The 20261-nt window shown below is 52.5% G+C and overlaps 1 protein-coding gene across 1 annotated transcript; it reads left to right on the top strand.

Moving 5' to 3' along the window:
• Nucleotides 1–1629: 1629 nt before the first annotated feature.
• On the top strand, nucleotides 1630–19739 carry DUOX2 (dual oxidase 2). Its single transcript, XM_027890020.1, has 33 exons — nucleotides 1630–1693; nucleotides 2405–2488; nucleotides 3871–4035; nucleotides 4666–4853; nucleotides 5852–6053; nucleotides 6563–6729; nucleotides 6813–6873; nucleotides 6996–7092; nucleotides 7313–7400; nucleotides 7715–7817; nucleotides 8129–8292; nucleotides 8719–8885; nucleotides 9052–9170; nucleotides 9971–10108; nucleotides 10325–10438; nucleotides 11049–11251; nucleotides 11445–11630; nucleotides 12038–12263; nucleotides 12858–12951; nucleotides 13152–13327; nucleotides 13573–13639; nucleotides 14090–14185; nucleotides 14935–15113; nucleotides 15959–16189; nucleotides 16421–16520; nucleotides 16638–16687; nucleotides 16814–16941; nucleotides 17148–17301; nucleotides 17438–17670; nucleotides 17830–17988; nucleotides 18133–18288; nucleotides 18382–18510; nucleotides 18978–19739. The coding sequence occupies exons 1-33, from the start codon at nucleotides 1630–1632 to the stop codon at nucleotides 19098–19100; spliced, it is 4611 nt and encodes a 1536-aa protein (XP_027745821.1). The 3' UTR covers nucleotides 19101–19739.
• The last annotated feature ends 522 nt before the right edge of the window (nucleotides 19740–20261 follow it).

Here is a 20261-nt window from a genome sequence, read left to right as displayed (position 1 = left end):
ATGCACGCTGCTGCCTGCGGGGGGTTCTGTCTCTACGAGTGTTCTCATTCGTGGAGGAGACAGGAGCTAGTGCTACTCCCCTTTTCTCCTGGTGGGCGGAGATGTTGAGATGAGGCCGCATGGAGGAGGTCGGACCACATACCCATGTCCCGAAGCGGGGGGCTCTGGGTGGTGTGTGAGGACGGATGGGATGGGACCATGCGTGTCCTCACCTGCAGGGTGCGATGAAGCCACGCAAGTCCCTGCGGCGAGGGAGCGGTGCACGGGACACGGCGGGCTGGGGCGGTGCAGGGGCAGGCAGGGACCCCTTATGTTCCTCCAGGGGACGGAGTCCCTGCTGTGCTCTGGTGGCACTGAGGCAGCTGACCTCAGGGGTGTCCCTATGTGGGAAAGCTGGGGACACCGCTGGCTCCTGTGTGCAGACTGGGATATTCTGGATGAGATCCAAGGCTGTAGAGACAGAGCCTGTTTTGAAACCCTGGGGATAGCTTGCTGATGTGGGAAGGTGGCAGCCCCCTAGTCTGTCTCACCAGTACTGGGGTGAGAGAGAAATTAGCTGTGACTAACAAGGACCATTTGGATCAGGCTCCAGGCTTCTGGAATGACTTGGACCTGCTCTCCTCTACCAGTATGACCACACTAAGTTCTGCAGCAGGGCTGCTGCTCTGTCAATTTTCTTTAGGTTTTAATTAAAATAATGAAAAAAAATTATAAACATCACTTTGGCTTGTAACAGAGCAGCATAGGAAAAGCTGAAACCTCTGCATTGCTGCATCCCTTGGCAGCACAGCTCCTCTGAAATGGTGCTCTGAAATAGTCCTTGGATACACACCCACAGTGCTGGAAAGGAGACAGAAAGTCATATTTAGTGGAAAACCCTGTCTTGGAATTAAATTCAAATTTGGAATTCCCTGTGCATGGAAAGCCATTGTTTCATTTGTGACTGTAAATCACTTCACTTTTCAGGGCTGGGAATCCCTCTCTTCTGTCTGCTGTTGACCAGAGTTTTAAAGGCTCAGGTCCCACTGATAAAATCTTCTCTGAATCCAGGAGTTTTGTGGAAAAAGAGGTGGCAAAGCATCATGAGAAAGGTTGGCCATGAGGGAGTGCTGTTGGGTTAGCTCAGAGGGGATCAAGAGGTCCTATCGGCAGTACTTGCACACTTTAGGATGCCTGTGAGCTGAGGCTCTTCCATCATGTTTACAGCTGGATTTTGCTTGGATGGGTCAATACTAGAGAAATTTCCAGCTGAAATGTGCTTATTTCTATAACAAAGAGTATGTTTCTGTAACAGAGCTGGCACAACTGAATATGGATGATGAGTTGTGAGCCTATAGCTGGGGTACCCCAAGGGCCATTGGTCCTGCTCCAGCAGAAAGGTCTTCTCAGGCCAGCTGACACATCCTGACAGAACTTCCCCAAGGGGATGGGGTCTCACATGGCCCCTGCCAACTTCCCATAGTTGGGAGATACTGCTGCTGATGGCAGTGGAGTTTTACCAAGCAATAGAAACCTCAAGGAGCTGAGATTTTGGCCTATGCATGTTCCTGGCCTCTGGGAGCAGCCCAGCTCCATCTCCCTTCATCTCCTCTCCCTTTGCAGGTCCCTCCTTCCAAGAGCCAGTGGCCCATGCAACCTGCAGTGATGATGTTGAGTTGGACTGTGGTTCTCCTGGGGACATGGACCCTGGGGAGTAAGTGCACTTTCAGGGAAGGGGAGACCCAAAGGGAGATCCTGGATAGCTGATGCCTCTCAGGAGTTTCCTCTATCCCATGGGACATCATATCAGAGCAACCTGGTCTAGTGGAAGGGGTCCCTGCCCGTGGCAGGGCAAATGGAACTAGATGATGTTTGTGGTCCCTCCCAATCCAAACCATTCTAGGATTCTATTATTTTATGATGCAGTTTGTGAGGAGATAAGAAAAAATGGAGCAAAATGCAGGTTGGGAGACGCTTCTACTGCAGTTTAGATGTATAGATAGGAGCAGCACTTCTTTGATAGTATTACAGTAAAAACAATAAAAATTAACATAAAGGTTAACTAGTCCTGAAACATGAATGTAACTCCAGAGTCAAGGTCTTTCCTTGACTCAGACATTGTGGGATTTAGAAGTAAGGAGAGACTTCTTCTGATCCAGTGAGAGAAGAGAAGAGGAAGGTCCTTTGGGAGTAGACTGGTGGTGGCCAAAAACTGATTTGGGGACATCAGGACCTTAAGCATGAATTTCTAGTTTTAGATATTGTCCCTCAAAAGGAGTGCAAAACTTGACTAAAAAACTGCTTGTATAGAAAGTCTCAGAAAGAATATGGGAAAATATCACAATACAAATTTGAATCTGTAGTGGAGTTGCTCATTTCACACTTCTTTTCTTGCTGCTCACCAAGTGTGTCTGGTCTCTTCCAGGAGCCCAGGAGAACATTACCTGGGAGGTCCAGCGCTACGACGGCTGGTACAACAACCTTCTGTACCGTAGCCGTGGCTCTGTGGGTGAGTGCCAGGCCTGGGGAGGGGATAGTTGGACAGGGTGAGGGAAGCTGGCACATTGGCATCTAGGTTGCTTTATGGTTGAGAAAAAAACCCCTTTTGGACTTGAGCCTGAACCAGGCAGGTGAGCAGGCAGTGTCACCTCCCGTGACCCTGAGAGGTCCCTTGATGCACCTGGGAGCTTTTTAGAGTTGCCTGGAGGGGACAGATAGCACAGTTTGTCTCAAATGTCCTGTCATATTGCCACTTCTAGCTGCTGCCCAGGCACCATCTGCAGGTTGCACTGGTGTTGGATCAGTCCCAGGGAAAACCTGTGCCTTTATGAGGCCACCTAAAATGTCCAAGACAGGGAGGATCCAGCTCTTCCCAGCAGGTGTTTCAGTGATGGCCAGGGACCCCAGAGCTGCAAAAAGGCATCTTTAGCCTAAATGGGCATGGAGTTCAAGCAGGATTCATCAGAAGGCTAGAGGCAGAAGAGTTCATGGTCCGGCATGCTGGACCTACTGATTTTCTGCCCTGCACAGGGCAGATGCCATGTACTGGTCTGCACTGGGTGAGGCATTGGGGATTTCCCTCTGGCTTCCTCGTGCCTACAGCCAACCCATGGGCTCAACTCTAGGAAATGTCCCTGAACCAGTGACCAGGGCAGATCAAGCAGGGTCTTATCTAAAATATTCAAGATTCTGAACTTCCTCTTTACTGCAGCCCAGATTAGTTACCAATCCAGTGACACGGTGACACATAATTGCACAGCTTCCTCTAAGTCCAAATGGCTTTTTAACCCGACATGTGTGTCACCAGTCCTTTGGTTACACCAAAGCCTGACAGGGAAAACCAGCAGGTCCCTGGCAGAGCAGATCTCCTTCTTCCAGAGCAGATAGATCAGACCTTAACTTTTGGAAACCAACATATGGGAACTAGGCCCCAAACTAAGGAATTCAGGATTGCCTCTGGACTTTTCAATTTTGGAACTGGCAATGGGTGCAAAGTTTCTCTCTCAACTTCTCATCTGTCTTGCTGTTTCCCCTATTCCCTACGGTGCTGGCAAACCTCACACTTGTGTAGGATTGCACAGTCGACATGGGGTAGCTCAACATCACTCCAGTTGCCCACTGGAGTACTACCCCAGACCTCCAGGAGGCAACAGGGCTGCATGTAGACAAGAGAAGGACAGCTGGAAGAGAGGGAGATGAAGATCTCCCTGGTTTAAAGAGGATGGACCCTAGTGTTGCAAGAAGTTTTTCGGGGGGGGACACCAAAGCTTGCATGTTCTTGACCACTATGAGCATCTATGCCATCCTCTTGTTCTCCCTGGGATCCTCGCAGATGCTGTGCTTCCTGTTGGGTATGACCCGGGCCCATTCCATGTTGTTTTGGTGCCACAGGTGCTCGGTTGCTGCGTCTCCTGCCAGCCAACTTTGCCGATGGTGTCTACCAGGCGTTGCAGGAGCCCCGCGTGCCCAACGCTCGCCAGCTCAGCACCACAGTGGCACGAGGTCCCTCCGGGCTGCCCTCACGTAGGAACACAACCGTGCTGGCTGTCTTCTTTGGTAAGACCTGGATCCTGGCATCGGCTGGAAAAATGCTAGTTTGTGTGGAAAAATGTTGGTTTCTCACACAGCCAAGGCCACATGTTGGAGCGCTCCTCACACACCCCTCCATAGCAGACCTACACAGGGAAGACAAAGCCCTGGGTGCCACCATCCCAAAGTAGTGTCCAGCCAGGAGACAGTGTCCAGTGTGACTTTTTGATGGCCTCTGGCAGTTGACCCAAGTACTGATATTTGTTGTTTGAGAACTTCCTCTTTTGTTTTAGTGGTGGAGTTGCCCCATTGCAAAATGCCTGATGGATGCAATAAGGCTGTGCTGGGAGTGACTGCTGCCCTGAACTGCAAGTCAGAGCAGGAGCTCAGTGGGGGTCTTGGGTCTCCAAGACCAGAGATTTTCTTCTCTGGAAAATCTCAGAATCCCAGAATGATCTGACTTGGAAAAGACCTTAAAGGTCACCTTGTTCCACTACACTTGGTTACTCCAAGCCCTGTCCAACCTGGCCTTGAACGCTCTTGCTGAACATGGTGGTCGCCTCAGCCCACCTGCAGCTCAGCTGCCCATCCTCATGTCCTGCTCCAGGTGCTGGTGGCAGCTGTCCTAGCTACTGACCATGCCTGTGTCTCTGTCAGGTTTCCATGTGCTCTTGGACATCCTGGAGATGGAGAAACCCGGCTGCCCTGCTGAGTTTCTCAACATCTACATCCCCGCTGGAGACCCAGTGTTTGACCCCACTGGCAGTGGAGATGTGGTCCTGCCCTTCCAGCGCATCCGCTGGGCTGTGGAGACAGGGCAGAGCCCCAATAGCCCCCGGGAGCAGGTAGGTGTGGTTGTCTTTGCTCTTTGCCCAACATCAGGGGCTACAGCAGCCAAGGGGGTTTCCAAAACTCAAATGAGACCACCACTATTTCCTTAAAAGTATACATCTCTCAAGAGTTTGAACCAATAAAAGGAACCCAAAGTCCAAGGTTCACATTGAGCAACACTGGTGGTTGCCTGAGGTCAAGGTTTTTCTTGGACAAGGAAAACAGAATTAGGTGAGTTAATCATGGAAGATTTTTTCGGCATGAACTCTTATCTTTAATAACGTATCAACAAAGCTGAGCCAGTACTGTATATCAAGTTGTAAAGCTTCCCTGAATTTCAGTAATTTTGGAAAAAAATCCAGGTTTTACCCCAGTTTCTCTGGATTTTGCTGTGCTGTTTGTATTCCCAAGATTTCTTTCATGCTGGAAAGATTACCAGCCAAAAATCACTGGAGCAAAATTCCCCCCTCCCCCCTGAACCTTTCATGTGACAAACCATGATAAGACCAGTTTAGCAAGTCATGTTTTTAGCAGCATTTAAAACGTTGGAAAGATGAAAACTCCAGCATGTTTTCAGAATAAAAAGGATGTTTTTATGCAAACATTTGGCAGAGGAGATACTCAATATGCTGCAGGACAGCGAGACTCCCTGCTGCGAGGACAGAGGAAACAGCTCTTTTTTTCCCGGTTTCCCCAGAGATGGGTTTAGTCCCCTTCCATCACACATAGGGATTCACAGATGTCTGCTTCTGGTATAGCAAAAATAATTACAGGGAAAAAACCAAAATGTACTTACGAAAATCCGGACCTTGTCTTTTCCAGTACCTTGCACTAGTTCCTGAAGTTTGCACAGAGATTGTCGCTGTTTATCTTTCTATCCCGATAGCCCTTGTTAAAACAGGGGATGGGGCAGCTGCTTTGTAAAACAAAAGAGCCGGACTGGGGCTTTTCACACCTTTTTTTGCACCACACCCCGACGCCTGTTGACGCCTGTTCCCTATGCTTGCCCTAGACCAACGAGGTGACCGGCTGGCTGGACGGCAGCTCCATCTACGGCCCCTTGCATTCCTGGAGCGATGCCCTGAGAAGCTTCTCGGGGGGACAGTTGGCGTCGGGGTCTGTCAGACGCCTCCCGAGGCAGACGGACGGGAGGGTTCCCATGTGGAAGGCGATCGATCCGTCCACGGGACAGGGTGGTACCGAAGGCATCTATGGTAATGATGGCGTTCCCAATGTTTTTTCACCTGCTTGGGTCCATTCCTGACTGTGAGCAGGGTGAGCAGATGGTCCCTGGAGCTGAGTCCAGAGTGAAAGGGCAGGGAGTACATGTAGGTCAGGAGGGCTGTGGGAGAGCAGGCAGCTTCCCAGCCCAAGGGGGAGGAAGGTGTGTGCCCCAGTGAAGACATCCCAGCAAGGGCACCCCCTGAACTCCAGAAGCCACATGTCCAGGAGACAGATGCTGGTCGCTCTGATCCCAGGAGATCTCTGGAGAAAGGGGCTGCCACTGATACAAACCCACTAGTCTTGCTTTGAGTTCCTCACCTGCCCAGTTTTTGGTCCATGCTGGGGGCCCAGTGCTGCTTCTCACTCACTCAGGCTCCTGGTTTCCCTGGGGAGGGAGGAAGGGTGAGGAGATGAGAGGACACTGGGCTGGAGCCACAGAGCTGGCAAAGCTAGACCCAGTGGTGACATCCCCCACTGAAGGTCCTGGTGGCTCTTGCAGACCTGGGAAGTGCCTGGGGGAATGAGAACCCCTTCCTGCAGGCTGTGAGCATCGCCTGGTTTCGGTACCACAACCACCTGGCCACAGCGCTGGCCCAGCAGCACCCCACCTGGTCCGATGAGGATCTCTTCCAGCACACTCGCAAGAGGGTCATTGCCACTTTCCAGGTGAGGGGTGGGATCCCCGGCTCCACTGGGACCTCCAGCATCCTCCCTGGTGTTGGCCCTGACCCAGCCCCTCTGTTCCCTAGAGCATCGTTCTGTATGAGTGGCTGCCGACTCTGCTGGAGTCAGACATCCCAGAGTACAAAGGTGAGGGGTACAACAGGCAGTAGAGTGTGGGAAGTAGGGGTGGTGGGACCAGGGGAGGTGGGGGATGAGGTGGGAGAGGGAGCTTGGCTCCTTTTTCCTCCAGCCTGGTTGCTGCCTCCCAGGTTACCAGCAGCACCTGGACCCCAGCCTCTCACCGGAGTTTGCGGCAGCTGCGGCACAATTTCTGGCCACTATGGTACCACCGGGTGTTTATAAGAGGTAGGAGCAGCCTGGCAGGGCTTGTGGGAGTGCAGTGCCCCTGTCAGGGAAGAGGATGCCTGAGCTGGGGTAGTAGCTGGGGATGGTGCCCATCCCTTCCCTATGTCCTGCTCTTGACTTGGATGGCCAAGCCCTGTCAGCTCCAGGCAGCTGTGGCTAGGGCTGTAGGTCCAGCTCTCCAGCTCCCTCCCCTCCCCTCCCGTCCTCTCCTCTCTTCCAGAGACACCAAGTGCCGATTCCAGAACATGTCTGGTCCCAGTGACTCATTCCCAGCAGTGCGGCTCTGCAACAGCTACTGGAGCAGAGAGGTACAGGGAAGGGAGTGCAGGATTCCTGAGGATGTGGGAGGCTGGCTGGGAAGAGGCTTCATCCCTTGCTCTATTTTATGGAGGATGCCACAAGGAAAATTAGTAGCATGACAGTAAGCCCAGGGTGTGAGATCCTCCTTATCCAGCATCACCAGATGCCTCCTTCAGCTGTGTCAGGCTCAGACCTCAAGGTTGAGCCTAGAAGAAATCCCTGATCCCCCTACATCCAGGATCTGCACCCCTGTAGGGGGTGTGGTGCTAGCTCCCATTCTTGGTCATTTAAGGAATCACCTAGTCTTCCCATCTCCCCTCAGAGGCCTGGGCTGAAGCAGGCAGAGGATGTGGACAACCTCCTGCTGGGGATGAGCTCACAGATTGCAGAGCAGGAGGACAACATTGTCGTGGAAGATCTCCAAGGTCTGTACTGCAGCTTCTCAGCAATGGGGAACCCTCACTCCTGGGGCTGTGCAGGGGGCGAGGTATGGAGGCAAGTCCCATTGTCACCACCAGCAGCACCCAACCTAACAATACTTCTGCTTCAGCTTTGTGGATGGAGGTGCAGAGAAGCTACAGGATGTGTTAAGTGTGTCCATGAGACCATTTTGGCAAGGGCATGGAGATGATCTCCATGTTCAGTGCAGCCCATGGCAGAGGCATGAGGCCAGCCCAGCAGCTATGGCTCCTCTGGTTAGGCCTTGCCATCACCATGGCTTCAAATCCACATGCAGATTACTGGTATGGGCCCCTGAAGTATTCCCGCACCGACTTTGTGGCCAGCTGGATCCAGCGCGGGCGAGACCTCGGCTTGCCAACCTATAACCGGGCCCGTGAGCGATTTGGGTTGAAACCTTTCCAGAACTGGTCAAGCCTTGCCCCACACCTGGAGACACAGGTAACAGGGAACTGGTCTGGGCACTGAATGTATGTGGGTCAATGTTGGGACATTCCAGACAGGAGCTGAATTCTGCAGCATCATAGGAAGAGGAAGCGCATGCCCTGCCCTATCTGACTTTTATGCCTGCAGGTTGTTGCGTTGGGATAACTGTGTAATTACATGGCATGAATAAATCATCCTACCCTGGCGCTAAGCTCCTGTGCCACTGGGCACTGTGCTCCTCCCAGAGCTGAGATGCTCTGGGAATGATGCTTAGTCCAAACCATGAGCTCCAGGAAGGTGCCATGAGCACCTTCTCAGCCCACAGATGTGTGATGCCTGGGAAATGCACATTCCTTGCTTCTCCTGAGGCTTGCCAAGATTTTCTGGTGCCCTGGCAGAATTCCCTGTGCTCACATGTGTGCGGTGGGTGTTTCTCACCAGGTTCTGCAAAAGGTCGCTCCCCTGTATGGAAATGACATGGCTGGGCTGGAGCTGCTCCCTGGAGGCATGTTGGAGGCTGACGGCTCCCTGTTCAGAGCCATCATCCTGGAGCAGTTTGTGCGCCTGCGTGACAGTGACAGGTTTTGGTTCGAAAACACCAAGAATGGGTAAAGGCCTCTTCCCTATCTGGCATCTGCCCACTGCTCTGCAAGCCCCAGTAGTGCAGGGAAACTGGGGCTGGAGGAAAAAACATTGTCCAGCTTTCTCTGTTGCCTCTTGTTGCTGGTCAGTAACACCCACGACCACCCCTGGTTCCCATGTCATTTTCCACAGGCTCTTCACAGAGGAGGAAATCAAGGAGATCCGTAACACCACCTTTCACAACGTCCTGGCTTTTGTCACCTATGCCAACCCCACAGACATCCAGACTCACGTGTTCACCTGGAGAAAGGGTGAGTGCAGGAGCAAATGGCTTCAGCAAGGCAGTGAGGGAAGCAGAGCCATCCCAGTGACACAGCCAGTGTCACACATCGGGGTTGTTACCTGCTGTGATCCTAAGCCAGCAAAATGGGTACAAAATGCAAGGGTTGCTTGTAAACAAGACATTGATGCAATGATGCAGATGTGAAAGAGGACTAGCATGATCCCAAGGGGAAAAGGCATAGAATCATAGAATCAAACAGGTTGGAAAAGACCCCTGAGATAACCAAGTCCAACCCTTGATCCAACACCACCGTGGTTACTAGACCATGGCATGGTACTGTGTTTGGCAATATGCCTTTTCCTCTTGGAATCTTGCCACACCCCTCCCATTGACCAGAAGCATTTTATCGGGGTCACATTCTAGCCCTTGTAAGGTGTTTTTGTTTCCTTGGCATGCACTCCATGTAATTGTACCAGGAGAACTCCCTGGATTTGCTGTGCCTGAATGAGCAGAAGCTCTGAGCCCAAATTTTTCATGGCCCAGGGTGCTTCTTGCTCAGCCCATCCCATTGGGGAAGTGATGGCGCTGAACCCACAGAGCTCTTGAGTCCACTTCTGTGCTTGGTTTGCTGTGGCAGACAAAGGTTCAACCCAAAACCAAAGGCTGTCCCCAGTATTTGGAGTTTAACTCAAGCATCCCAATTCTGGAGTGCTCCCTGGGTGACTCAGCCATGAGCCCCATCCACACCTTAGCGCAGAGGTTCCTGGGGGTGATGGAGATGAGATGGGTACAAGGTTGGTGATGCTCACAGCTTGTCTCCCCTTGCAGGGGACCCGTGCCCCCAGCCCCAGCAGCTGACAGCTCAACACTTGGCCAACTGCATGCCCATGGTGGTGCTGGACTATTTTGCAGGCAGCAGTGCAGGCTTTGGGATCATCATCGTTGTCCTCTGCTGTCTGCCTTTGGGTTTGTCTCTCCATTTCCTTACCCTTCTTCTCTTCCACCTTTCCACCAGAGAAAGGGGCTGAGTGCCCATGGACCAAGCACCTCATGGCAGGAACTGCTGAGTCCTGGTTGCTCCTGAGGTCCTTGAGCTGGCAGTGTCCTTGGGCACCAGGAGGGAGCCAAAAGTGGGAAGGAGATTTGTGATATCTCACACCTCTTTCTCCTGTGTGTCCCCAGTGACTCTGTTTGTTGCCTGGATCGTCGCTGCTTTCCGCAAGAGAGATTTCAAGAAGCTGCAGAAGCAGCAGAGCGCCAGTGTGCGCACGAAGGTGACCGGCGAGGCCACACACGGTGAGGTGGCGTTGCCAACTCTGTGACAGTGTCTGATGATGCTGCTGGAGTCAGGGCACATAGCGAGGCAGGGCTGGGCCTGGGGCTTTTATCCAGATGGGATGTAAGGAGGAACTGTTTCCCTAGGATGGTCAAGCAATGGAGCAGGTAGCCCAGAGGGCTTGGTAGCCCATCCTATCCAAGACCTAACTAGATAAATCCTTGAGCAGACTGACCTGTGGCTGGTCCTACTTTGGGCAGGAGGTTGGGCAAGGGACCCTTCCAATCCAAGTCCCCTCCAACCTGAGTCATCATATGACCCTCTAATTCCAACCCTCTCCAGTCACATCTTGCCTGAAGGAAACCCACATAAAGCAATTGCATCAGTAACTCCAAGACAGGGACTGTATTTCCTTGCTCTGGGTACTGGAAAAATCCTACCTCCCTGCTCCCTATTTTGTACTCCTGTGGCCGTGTGCTTGAGCTGTGCAGTTGGGAGATCATCATTATTCCTTTAAGATGTGCCTGTTCATGAAATCTCTCCCAAACTGCATCTGGGTGAAGGAGGTGCTGGCATGAGTAGGAGCCTGGGTGTCCTTCTCCAGCTGAGTCCTGTGCTCTCTCCCATCAGCCATCGAGTGGCACGGGCCCAAGACAGACAGCTGTCCTGTCTGCATCCAGCTCCAAGCTGACAAAGTGCTCAAAGTGCTGGATGGGAGAGGGTCTGTGATGCGTAGCATCAACCTGAAAGCCTACCAAAGGGTGGAGGTGATCCTCTCTAACAACAAAGGGAACAAAGCTCTGCTCCTGAAGAGCCCCAAGGAGTATGATCTGGTGAGTACCATGATGCTTGGGGCTTTACATCTTCCCCTGGACTCTCCACAGTCCTCTGAACAACTCACTCAGGGCACTGGGAACAGTGTAGGTCCTTGAAGGATGGTTGTGGCCTCCTGAAAACCACCAGGTCCAGCCCATACCATGAGCTGAGCCTCTGATGATCACAACCAGTTGGTGGGGTCCTTTGCAGGTGCTGCTTTTCTGCGAGGAAGCTGAGAGGAGCAGCTTTGTCAAGAAGCTACAAAACTACTTGAATGAGAGCGGCCTCCACCTGCATCTGTCTGAGATGAAGGAGCAGAATCTGATGAAACGGGCAGTCACTCAGGAGCAGAGAAAACAAATTCTGGAGACTTTCTTCAGGCACCTGTTTGCTCAGGTGTGTAGAGGTGTGGCAGGTTCAGGTGTCTGGAAGAAGGTATTTCTGTATTGATTAAGCAATGAATGCTTGTGCTCTTGCTCTCCGTAAGAGCTGGTAAACTGGACTCAAGGAAGCTCCTAATAATTCCAGGACTAAGGGACATTTTCCTTTACAGAAGACAAAGGGAGATCTGCTGCAGCGATATAAGTGTCTAAAGTTGCAAAGAGGCTTTTGAATGATGTAACTGAGGTCTCCAGAGTGGTCAGTGGTGTGAAAGTCACATTGTGTAGGAGAGACACAGGACTTTCCCCGTGGTATTTGTCATGAGCTGTGTGCCAGGAGAGCCACCAGTGTTTGTGCAATAGGTCAGAAAGTAAACACTAGCCAGTACTCACAGGATTTCTTTTGTGGGAAACAACCTGCAGGTGCTGGAAATTAACAGGTCCGATGCCGGGGAGCTCAACTTTGAATCTTCACAGAAGGCAAGGGAGTCTCTGACGTGTGAGCTGAGCAGGGCTGAGTTTGCTGAGGCCCTGGGGCTCAAGGCACACTCCATGTTTGTGGAGTCCATGTTCTCCCTGGCTGACAAAGATGGCAACGGCTACATCTCCTTCCGGGAATTCCTTGACATCTTGGTGGTCTTCATGAAAGGTGGGAGCTGGGGCTGGTTGGTGCCTCCATCTGTTATCCTTAGTCCTGTCTCTAGGCTCTGGCAGAGTGAAGGACAAGGTCCATCCAGCAGGTCAATCCATAGGCACTACTACAGATTAAAATTCCCTTCACTTAGGACAAGCTCAACTTGAATTATGAGGCAGTGATCATGTAATTGTGTTTCCTGAAGACTGTTCGTGAGGGGAGCTACTTTCTACCACCACAGACACATCTGCCCTGTCTGCTGAAGGGACCACACATCCTGTCCTTGAGAGATCATAGCAACTGTGTCTGACATTGGATTCTCCCTAAATGACCACTGGAAAGGTGGATTCATAGATGGAGGTGTCAAATGCCAGATTCAATCAGAACAGCTCCCAGAAAATCATTGCTGTGTAAAAGCTCATTTTGATTTTGCAAAATAATGTCCAAGAATGTGTATCTACCCAGTGTTTCACCTTGTACTTGAGAGAGTCAGTGGAAGGGTGAGGCTTCACTGCTGCAGGTCCATGTGCTCAAAGACAGTGTTTAAAAGCATCTTTGTTAATGAAAATGTGATCTTTTTCTTACTTCACTTCTCTCTCTCCCCACTAGGGTCCCCAGAGGAGAAGTCCCAGGCGATGTTCAGGATGTATGACATTGATGAAAATGGGTTCCTCTCCAAGGAGGAGTTTCTGAGGATGGTCAGGTACTTCTCCTCCTATCTCGATATGTTTTCACAATGTCTTTAGATACATGTCTCCAAACGCAGGTCCCAGTTTCTGTGCTTCAGTCCCCAAAAAGCTCATGGGCTCAACACTCACAACTGCTCCCATAAAACTTGTCTGGAGCTCTGCCATGTTATGTGAACCAATTAACTGATATTCCCATCTCCCCTCCTTGTTCCAGGTCCTTCATTGAGATCTCCAACAACTGCCTGTCAAGAGAACAGGCAGAGCAGGTGACTGAATCCATGTTTCGGGCCTCAGGGTTTCAGGACAGGGATGAGCTGACATGGGAGAATTTCCACTACATGCTGCGGGACCACAACAACGAGCTTCGTCTCACCCATCTCTGTGTCAAAGGTCAGTGGGCATGAGCACTGGGTCACCCCAGGCCCTGCAGGGTGGGAGGAAATGGGCAGCGCCCATTGGAACTCCCAAATCCTGTCCTGTCAATTCCTCCAGCCCAACTGCAGTAATGGGGCATCAGCTGTTACTTCATGTGCAACATGTTTGGGTCAGCTCAGAGCTTCTCCCTGCCCATGGGAGAATGCTAATCCTTGTCTTGCATACTCTGAATGGCTGGCTGTCCTTTTGGCTCCCCAAAGGTGTCCCTGAGGTGTTCAAGCAAAACCTGCACAACTCTGTCTCCTTCATAAGGAAAGAGCCAAAAGGGTAAGCTCCACTCTTTGGTCTTATTTCTGCTATTCCTTCTCTTTCTGCCCCAGCGCATATCCCCAACCCTTCCAACAAATGCTCCCACCAGGTGTTGGCACTCCCAGTGCTGGGAAAGTGGGATGATCCTGGTAGGAGGTGCTCACCAGACACAGGAGTGGGCTGCTGCCCTCCTCCCTGGGCACAGCCAGAGGGGAGGAACTGCCTCCTGCAGAGCCCCTGTTGCATCCCCTACATCAGGGTGGGAGTCCTGCCTTCCTTTTCAGAGGGAAGGGTTATGTTGAAGAAAATACAGCCCATGAGCAATTAAAGTTAACAAACAGATTTGTAGGAAAGAGCTGGACACCTTCCCAGCTGAGCCTGAGATGGGAAGCAGGGAAAAGGGCGTAATTTTGCCAAGCCTTTCCTGCAGATAGGGCTTTGGGCTAGACATAGCTCTATTTCCAACAGAACCATCTCAGAGGAGGAGAGAGAGGCAAATCTGGACACTGTGAGCCACTACATGGAGCAAGAAGGGCAAGAGCTGAGGAAGAGACCAGGCAGAAAGTGAGTGCAACCTCTTCTGTATGGTTGTGCATCTGGGGTTCAGGTTCAGCCTGTTTGCTGTTTCTCACATGCCCCAATCAGACCAGACAGCCCTTCAGTCAAATGGCACTTGGGCAAGGAGGCTCCCACTGGCCAAGGAGCTACAGCCCCAACCCAGCGGGGACGGTGTCATAGCTGGGTCTGGGTTATGTACCTCTACAAAATAAACAAATGAAGTGGCCGACTCTAGGGTCTGGGATAGTGTTTTTTAGAGAGGGGTCTTGTTTGACAAATCCTGCCTGTTCTTCTCCATTGGGAATGCTGCTGGGTCACCAGGGCTGTCTGCAAGAGCTGCAGGAAAGACTCTGGTCCTCACTGCTGTGGCAGCAGCAAGTATTTCTGCAAGGAATCAGTTCAATTGTTGTTACTGTTAGCCAGAATATCTTGGTTTGCCATAATTGCTCCAATTAAGGAAATTCGTCTTCTGTGGAATCATTTTGGACAGTTGAAAATTACTATGAAAATCATGTCTGACAGTTCTTATCTATGATTTTACTTATGAGTCACTGTTTGCACATCTGTTATCAGGTTTTACAATAGTTAAGGAATAGGCTGACCTGAGATCACCCTCTAACTTGTGCTCTGCAGGTCACCCCATCTCTGATGTGCAGAGGTGGCCACAGTACTTTGGGAAGCAGCCCCAAATCTGGGCAGTGTGGCCCTGAGCTGGGGAAACCTCGCAGTGATACCAGCCCTCCTGTCTTTGCCAGGGGGAACCAGTACCAGCTGCGCCTGTACACTGAGGCGCAGCGGAAGAGATACGAGCGGAGCCGAGTTCAGCAGAAGATCCAGGAGTTCAAGCGCTTCATTGAGAATTACCGGCGCCACATAGTCTGCGTCATCCTCTTCTCCGCCATCACCGCCGGCGTGTTCGCGGAGAGAGCCTACTGTGAGTGCCCACACAGCCCCGCTGCCCCCCACGTGGGCTTGGTACCTCAAAGCTGCTGGTTGTGCTGGGTGTGGTGGGGTGTCGCCTGGCACAGCTTTGGGCAACAGTGTCACTCCTCTCCTGAAATAACCAAGGGATCACTGAGGTTGGAAGGAACCTCTGGAAGGGTCTGGTCCACTGCCCTGCTCAGAGCAAGGCCATTTTTAAAGCTGAAATCAGGCTGCTGAAGGCCTTGTCTAGAGAAGGTGCAAAGAGCTCCAAGGTTGGGGATCCCACCACCTCTCTGGGCCTGTGCTAGTTTTTGACCATCCTCCCTGTGAAGAGTTTTTATTTTACATCAAACCTGAGCTTCCTCCTGTGAAAGTCATGCTGTTGCCTCACATTGTTCCACTGCACACCTCTTAGAACAACTTTGGCTCTCCTGCCTGTGTACACCCATGAAGTGGTTGGAGACAGTCACCAGGTCTTCCCTGACCCACCTCCCCCAACCCGAACAAGCCCATTTTCCCTCAGCCTTTCCCCTATGTGACATCCTCCAGCCCCCACCCATCCTGGTGGCCTCCACTGAACTCTCTTTCCACTTGTGTAGACCTCTTATACTGGATTCCCCAACTAAGGCCACAGTCCCAAGGTGCAGTTTCCCAGTGCCCACCAGAGGAGGACAATTCCCTCCCTGGACCTCTAAGGATACCCTTTCACCCAGCAGTTCTGCGGAGTCATGCCCCTTTTCCCACACAAACCTATCCGTGGTGACCTCTTTTTGGTGAAGCCACACAGGTGGCCACCCCCTTGTTGCAAGAAAGGTCATGGCTGGGGACACTGACCCCTCTGCTCTCTCTCCCCAGACTATGCCTTTGCATCCCCCAGCACTGGAATTGCACAGACCACCTTTGTGGGGATCATCATCTCCCGGGGAGCAGCTGCCTCTATCTCCTTCTTGTACTCCTACATCCTGCTTACCATGTGCCGCAACCTCATCACCATCCTGCGGGAGACCTTCCTAAACCACTACATCCCTTTTGATGCCGCCGTTGATTTCCACCGCTGGATTGCCATGGCAGCCCTGATTTTCTCAGGTGTGTGGGCTGCTGGTGGATGTGCTGCCCACAAACCACAGCTAAAACAAAAGGGCCAGCCCATCACACCCTGGCAGGACCGGGCAGAAGTTTGAAGACCCTGTGGAGACAGAGATGCCTTATAGTAGAGATGAGAAGGAATCTCCAGGTCCCTGGGGACATCAGCAGGGTCTGACACATCTCCATCCACATCAAGTGATGCTTCTTTCTCCCTGTTTTTGTCTCTCTCAGTGCTCCACACTGCAGGTCATGTAGTGAATGTCTACATCTTCTCAGTCACACCTCTCAGCGTGCTGTCCTGTCTCTTCTCCAATGTCTTCACAAATGATGGGTAGGTGGGATTTAGAGCAGAGTCCAGACAGAGTGTCCTGGGCATGGATAGGAATGAAAATGGAAACCAAGAGTTCATTCTGGTCACTCCATGGTGCAATCTCTTGTCCCTCTCCAGGTCACAGTTCCCACAGAAATATTACTGGTGGTTCTTCCAGACTGTTCCAGGTGAGAACACCTAGCAGATAGACCTGCACACCTTTATGTGGATGGGCAGCCCCCTGCCCAGCCCAGGTAGAGCCCCTGTAGGAGTCTCCTGTTCCCCCTAGGACATTCCAGAGTTTCCTCTAACAGGTATGACAGGAGTGTTGCTGCTTGTGGTCCTCGCTGTGATGTATGTGTTTGCCACCTACCACTTCCGACGCGTCAGCTTCCAGGGTTTCTGGATCACTCACCACCTCTATGTGCTGCTCTATATCCTGGTAAAGGATTTGGGCTGGGAGGGAGGAGTGGTGCCAATGCACTGTAAACCTGTGGGTTGTCAATGCAGCTATTGAGATGGAATAGCTGTGATGGTTGCAAGGGAGCTGGCGGCCCCAGTCCTGCCTCCCTGCTGCTGCTGAGCTGCCACCAGATCAGTCCCTGGGGCAATGACTTGCCCTTTTCATGGGTTCTGTTCCCTGCCTAGGTCATTATCCATGGCAGCTACGCACTGATCCAGCAGCCCCGTTTCTACATCTACTTCATTATCCCGGCTCTCATCTACAGTGCAGACAAGCTGCTCAGCCTGAGCAGGAAGAAGGTGGAGATCAGCGTGGTGAAAGCCGAGCTCTTGCCCTCAGGTACCACAACATCCCTGGCCACAGGGCACCAGCCCAGTCTGGGCTCTGCAAGAGCATCAGGGGTTCCAGTGATAGAGGAGCCTCCACCTCTCAACATCTCCACCTTACCAGAGCCACCATCCCTCTCTCCCCACAGGTGTCACCCACCTCCAGTTCCAGCGGCCACAGGACTTTGACTACAAGTCTGGGCAGTGGGTGCGCATTGCCTGCGTGGCCCTGGGCACCACTGAGTACCACCCCTTCACCCTGACCTCGGCACCACACGAGGACGCACTGAGCCTGCACATCCGTGCTGTGGGGCCCTGGACCACCCGCCTGCGGGAACTCTACTCCCCAGAGAACCTGGCCCTCATCGGCAAACTGCCCAAGGTAAGCCCTGCACAGGATGTCACGCACAGGGACGTCCAAGCCCAAAAGCAGCTCAGCAAGGGGGTTGTGCCAAGGCTGTGCTTTTCCAGCCCTGAAGACAACTAAGACCTGGGCAAGCAGAGATAGGAGATGCTCTGCTAATGGCTGACTCCCTTCCAGCTCTACCTGGATGGGCCCTTTGGGGAGGGCCACCAGGAGTGGAACAAGTTTGAGGTGTCGGTGCTGGTGGGAGGAGGCATTGGGGTGACACCCTTCGCATCCATCCTCAAGGACCTGGTCTTCAAGTCATCTATAAACTCAAAGCTGCTATGTAAGAAGGTAAGAGGAAGCATCTGAAAGACAAGCCCTCCCAAGATGCCTCCTGCTGCTGCTGGCCTCTTTGGAGGTAAAATCCTCCATGGAACCCATGGAATTGTGTAAGGGTGCTGGCCGTCCTCTGAGCCTCATTCCCATGTGCCACAGATCTACTTCATCTGGGTGACACGAACGCAGCGACAGTTTGAGTGGCTGACAGACATCATCCGGGAGGTGGAAGAGTTGGACAGGAACAACTTGGTCTCTGTGCACATCTACATCACGCAGCTGGCCGAGAAGTTTGATCTGCGCACCACCATGCTGGTGAGCCTTGCCCCCACCAGGGAGGCTGCCGTGCCGTGCCAGGCTGTGCAAGGCCATGCTGGGCCATCTGACGTGCACCAATCTCTCTTCCAGTACATCTGTGAGCGGCACTTCCAGAAGGTGCTGAACAAGAGCCTGTTCACGGGGCTGCGCTCCATCACCCACTTTGGGCGCCCTCCCTTCGTACCCTTCTTCAACTCGCTGCAGGAGGTGCACCCTGAGGTCAGTGCCTGGCTGGGGACGGGGCACAGGAGGTGGTGTACCCACTGGCCAGTGGAGGACTGGTCCCAGCTTGTCCCCAGGGTCCTGGAGAGCTTGGTGGCATCTGCACCAAGACAGGGCAGAAGGGGCACCAATCCTGCTTTCCCTCCAGAGTCAGGTTGAGCTACAATAGTCAGCAGCGTCCCATGCTAGCCAAACACCCCCTGCTATTGCGGTATCCCAGCTGCAAGCACTGCCCAGGTCTCGGGACTCCCATCCTTCCTCCATTGTCCTCATAGCCTCCATAGCCACCACAGATTTAACAGCCCTCACAGAAATGACAGTCTTCCCAAAAGTCTCTGCAGGCTACAGAGAGCGCCACCATTGTCCATGCCCAAAGCTGTCAGAGGGCAAGGGGCCAAGGGGAGCTGGACTGCAAGGAGAGCTGGTGTTCCTGGATCTGACCCCTTTGGCTTCCCCCTTCCCAGGTGCAGAAGATTGGGGTGTTCAGCTGTGGCCCACCCGGGATGACGAAGAGCGTGGAACAGGCTTGTCGGCAGATGAACAAGAAGGACCAGGCCTACTTTGCACATCACTATGAGAATTTCTAACCCTACCCCATGCTGTTTCACCCTGAGCTGCAGTCTGGTCCATCCCAGCAACTGGGCAGCAATGCAGTGGGTGGCCATGGTCCCAGGCTTCCACCCACCATCACCCCCCAGAGAAAGCCATGCATGGCCAAGAGCAGGAACACTGAGACATGCAGAGCTGAGATTGGTGTGCCAGTAAAGCATTACCATCCCATCATCACCCCACATAGCCCCAGTGTGAGTCTCTGAGCCCAGGGCATACTGCTACGATCCACACACTGCTGCAGCCCCAAGCCCAGAGTTGGGCTGCATGTCCCAACTGAAAAACCACAGTGTTTGAGTTAAGTCCAATTCTGCCACATTAATCCCACAACACAGACCTTGTGCCTTGCTGTGGAACTCAGGGAATGTCTCTGACCAGCTTTGGGGAACAGCTTGGTGCCTGCACAACCTGAATTCACAGCACTTTGCCCCAAGACCCATGTGGAGCACACATGGGGTGAGGAGCCAAAGAGCTCCCCAACATCCCTCTCCTTGAAACAGGCTCAGTTTTCCGAACACACTCACGGGTGCCTGCTTGTTAGCTCTCTGAGCCTTTTCTGGGTTTGCAAAGGGCCTTAGTTGTGTTTGCGTTGGCTTCTTTCAGCAGCGTCACTGTCCTTCGATCAGGGATCACTTGTGCTTGTTTAAGTAATGCCTGGCTTTGCATCGCTGCCGCTCTTGCAGGCTGTGGTTGAGCTTAAATAAAGCTGTTCAAAGTATTAAAACACTTTCTTGCCTCTTGTACTTGTTTCTTGGTCCCCTGGAGATATGCCATACTCGTGGCACAGTGCTGGCCTTGCTCTTGGCACAGAGCATTAACTCCAGCTCACTGGGAAATGGGTTAAACTGGAGTGAGGGTCCCCTGCACTGGTGACATACGTGGGGTCAGGGGTGGGGGATACAGACACAGCCCCACAGACTGTGCCCCACCAGACCCATCACACCCTGCAATACCCCTGCAGTGTCCATGACCCCAGCACGACCTGGCAAGGGAGCAAATTAGCCAAAGAACCCAAACAGGCTGAGCCATGGGAATAGCTCCAGCCCTCCAGATTTTTAACAATCCCCTAAGAGCACAGGGAGCAAGCTTCCACTTTCCAGTAATAACAGACTGTTGTGATGGCCTGGTCCCCCAGGCTG

The sequence above is a fragment of the Empidonax traillii genome, unplaced genomic scaffold (genome assembly GCF_003031625.1).
Source record: "Empidonax traillii isolate 1590-97213 ecotype Southwest subspecies unplaced genomic scaffold, ASM303162v1 scaffold12:size2584012, whole genome shotgun sequence".
Lineage (NCBI taxonomy): Eukaryota > Metazoa > Chordata > Aves > Passeriformes > Tyrannidae > Empidonax > Empidonax traillii.
The sequence above is the reverse complement of the archived record's forward strand: the minus strand, read 5'-3'. Positions and strand labels throughout refer to the sequence as shown.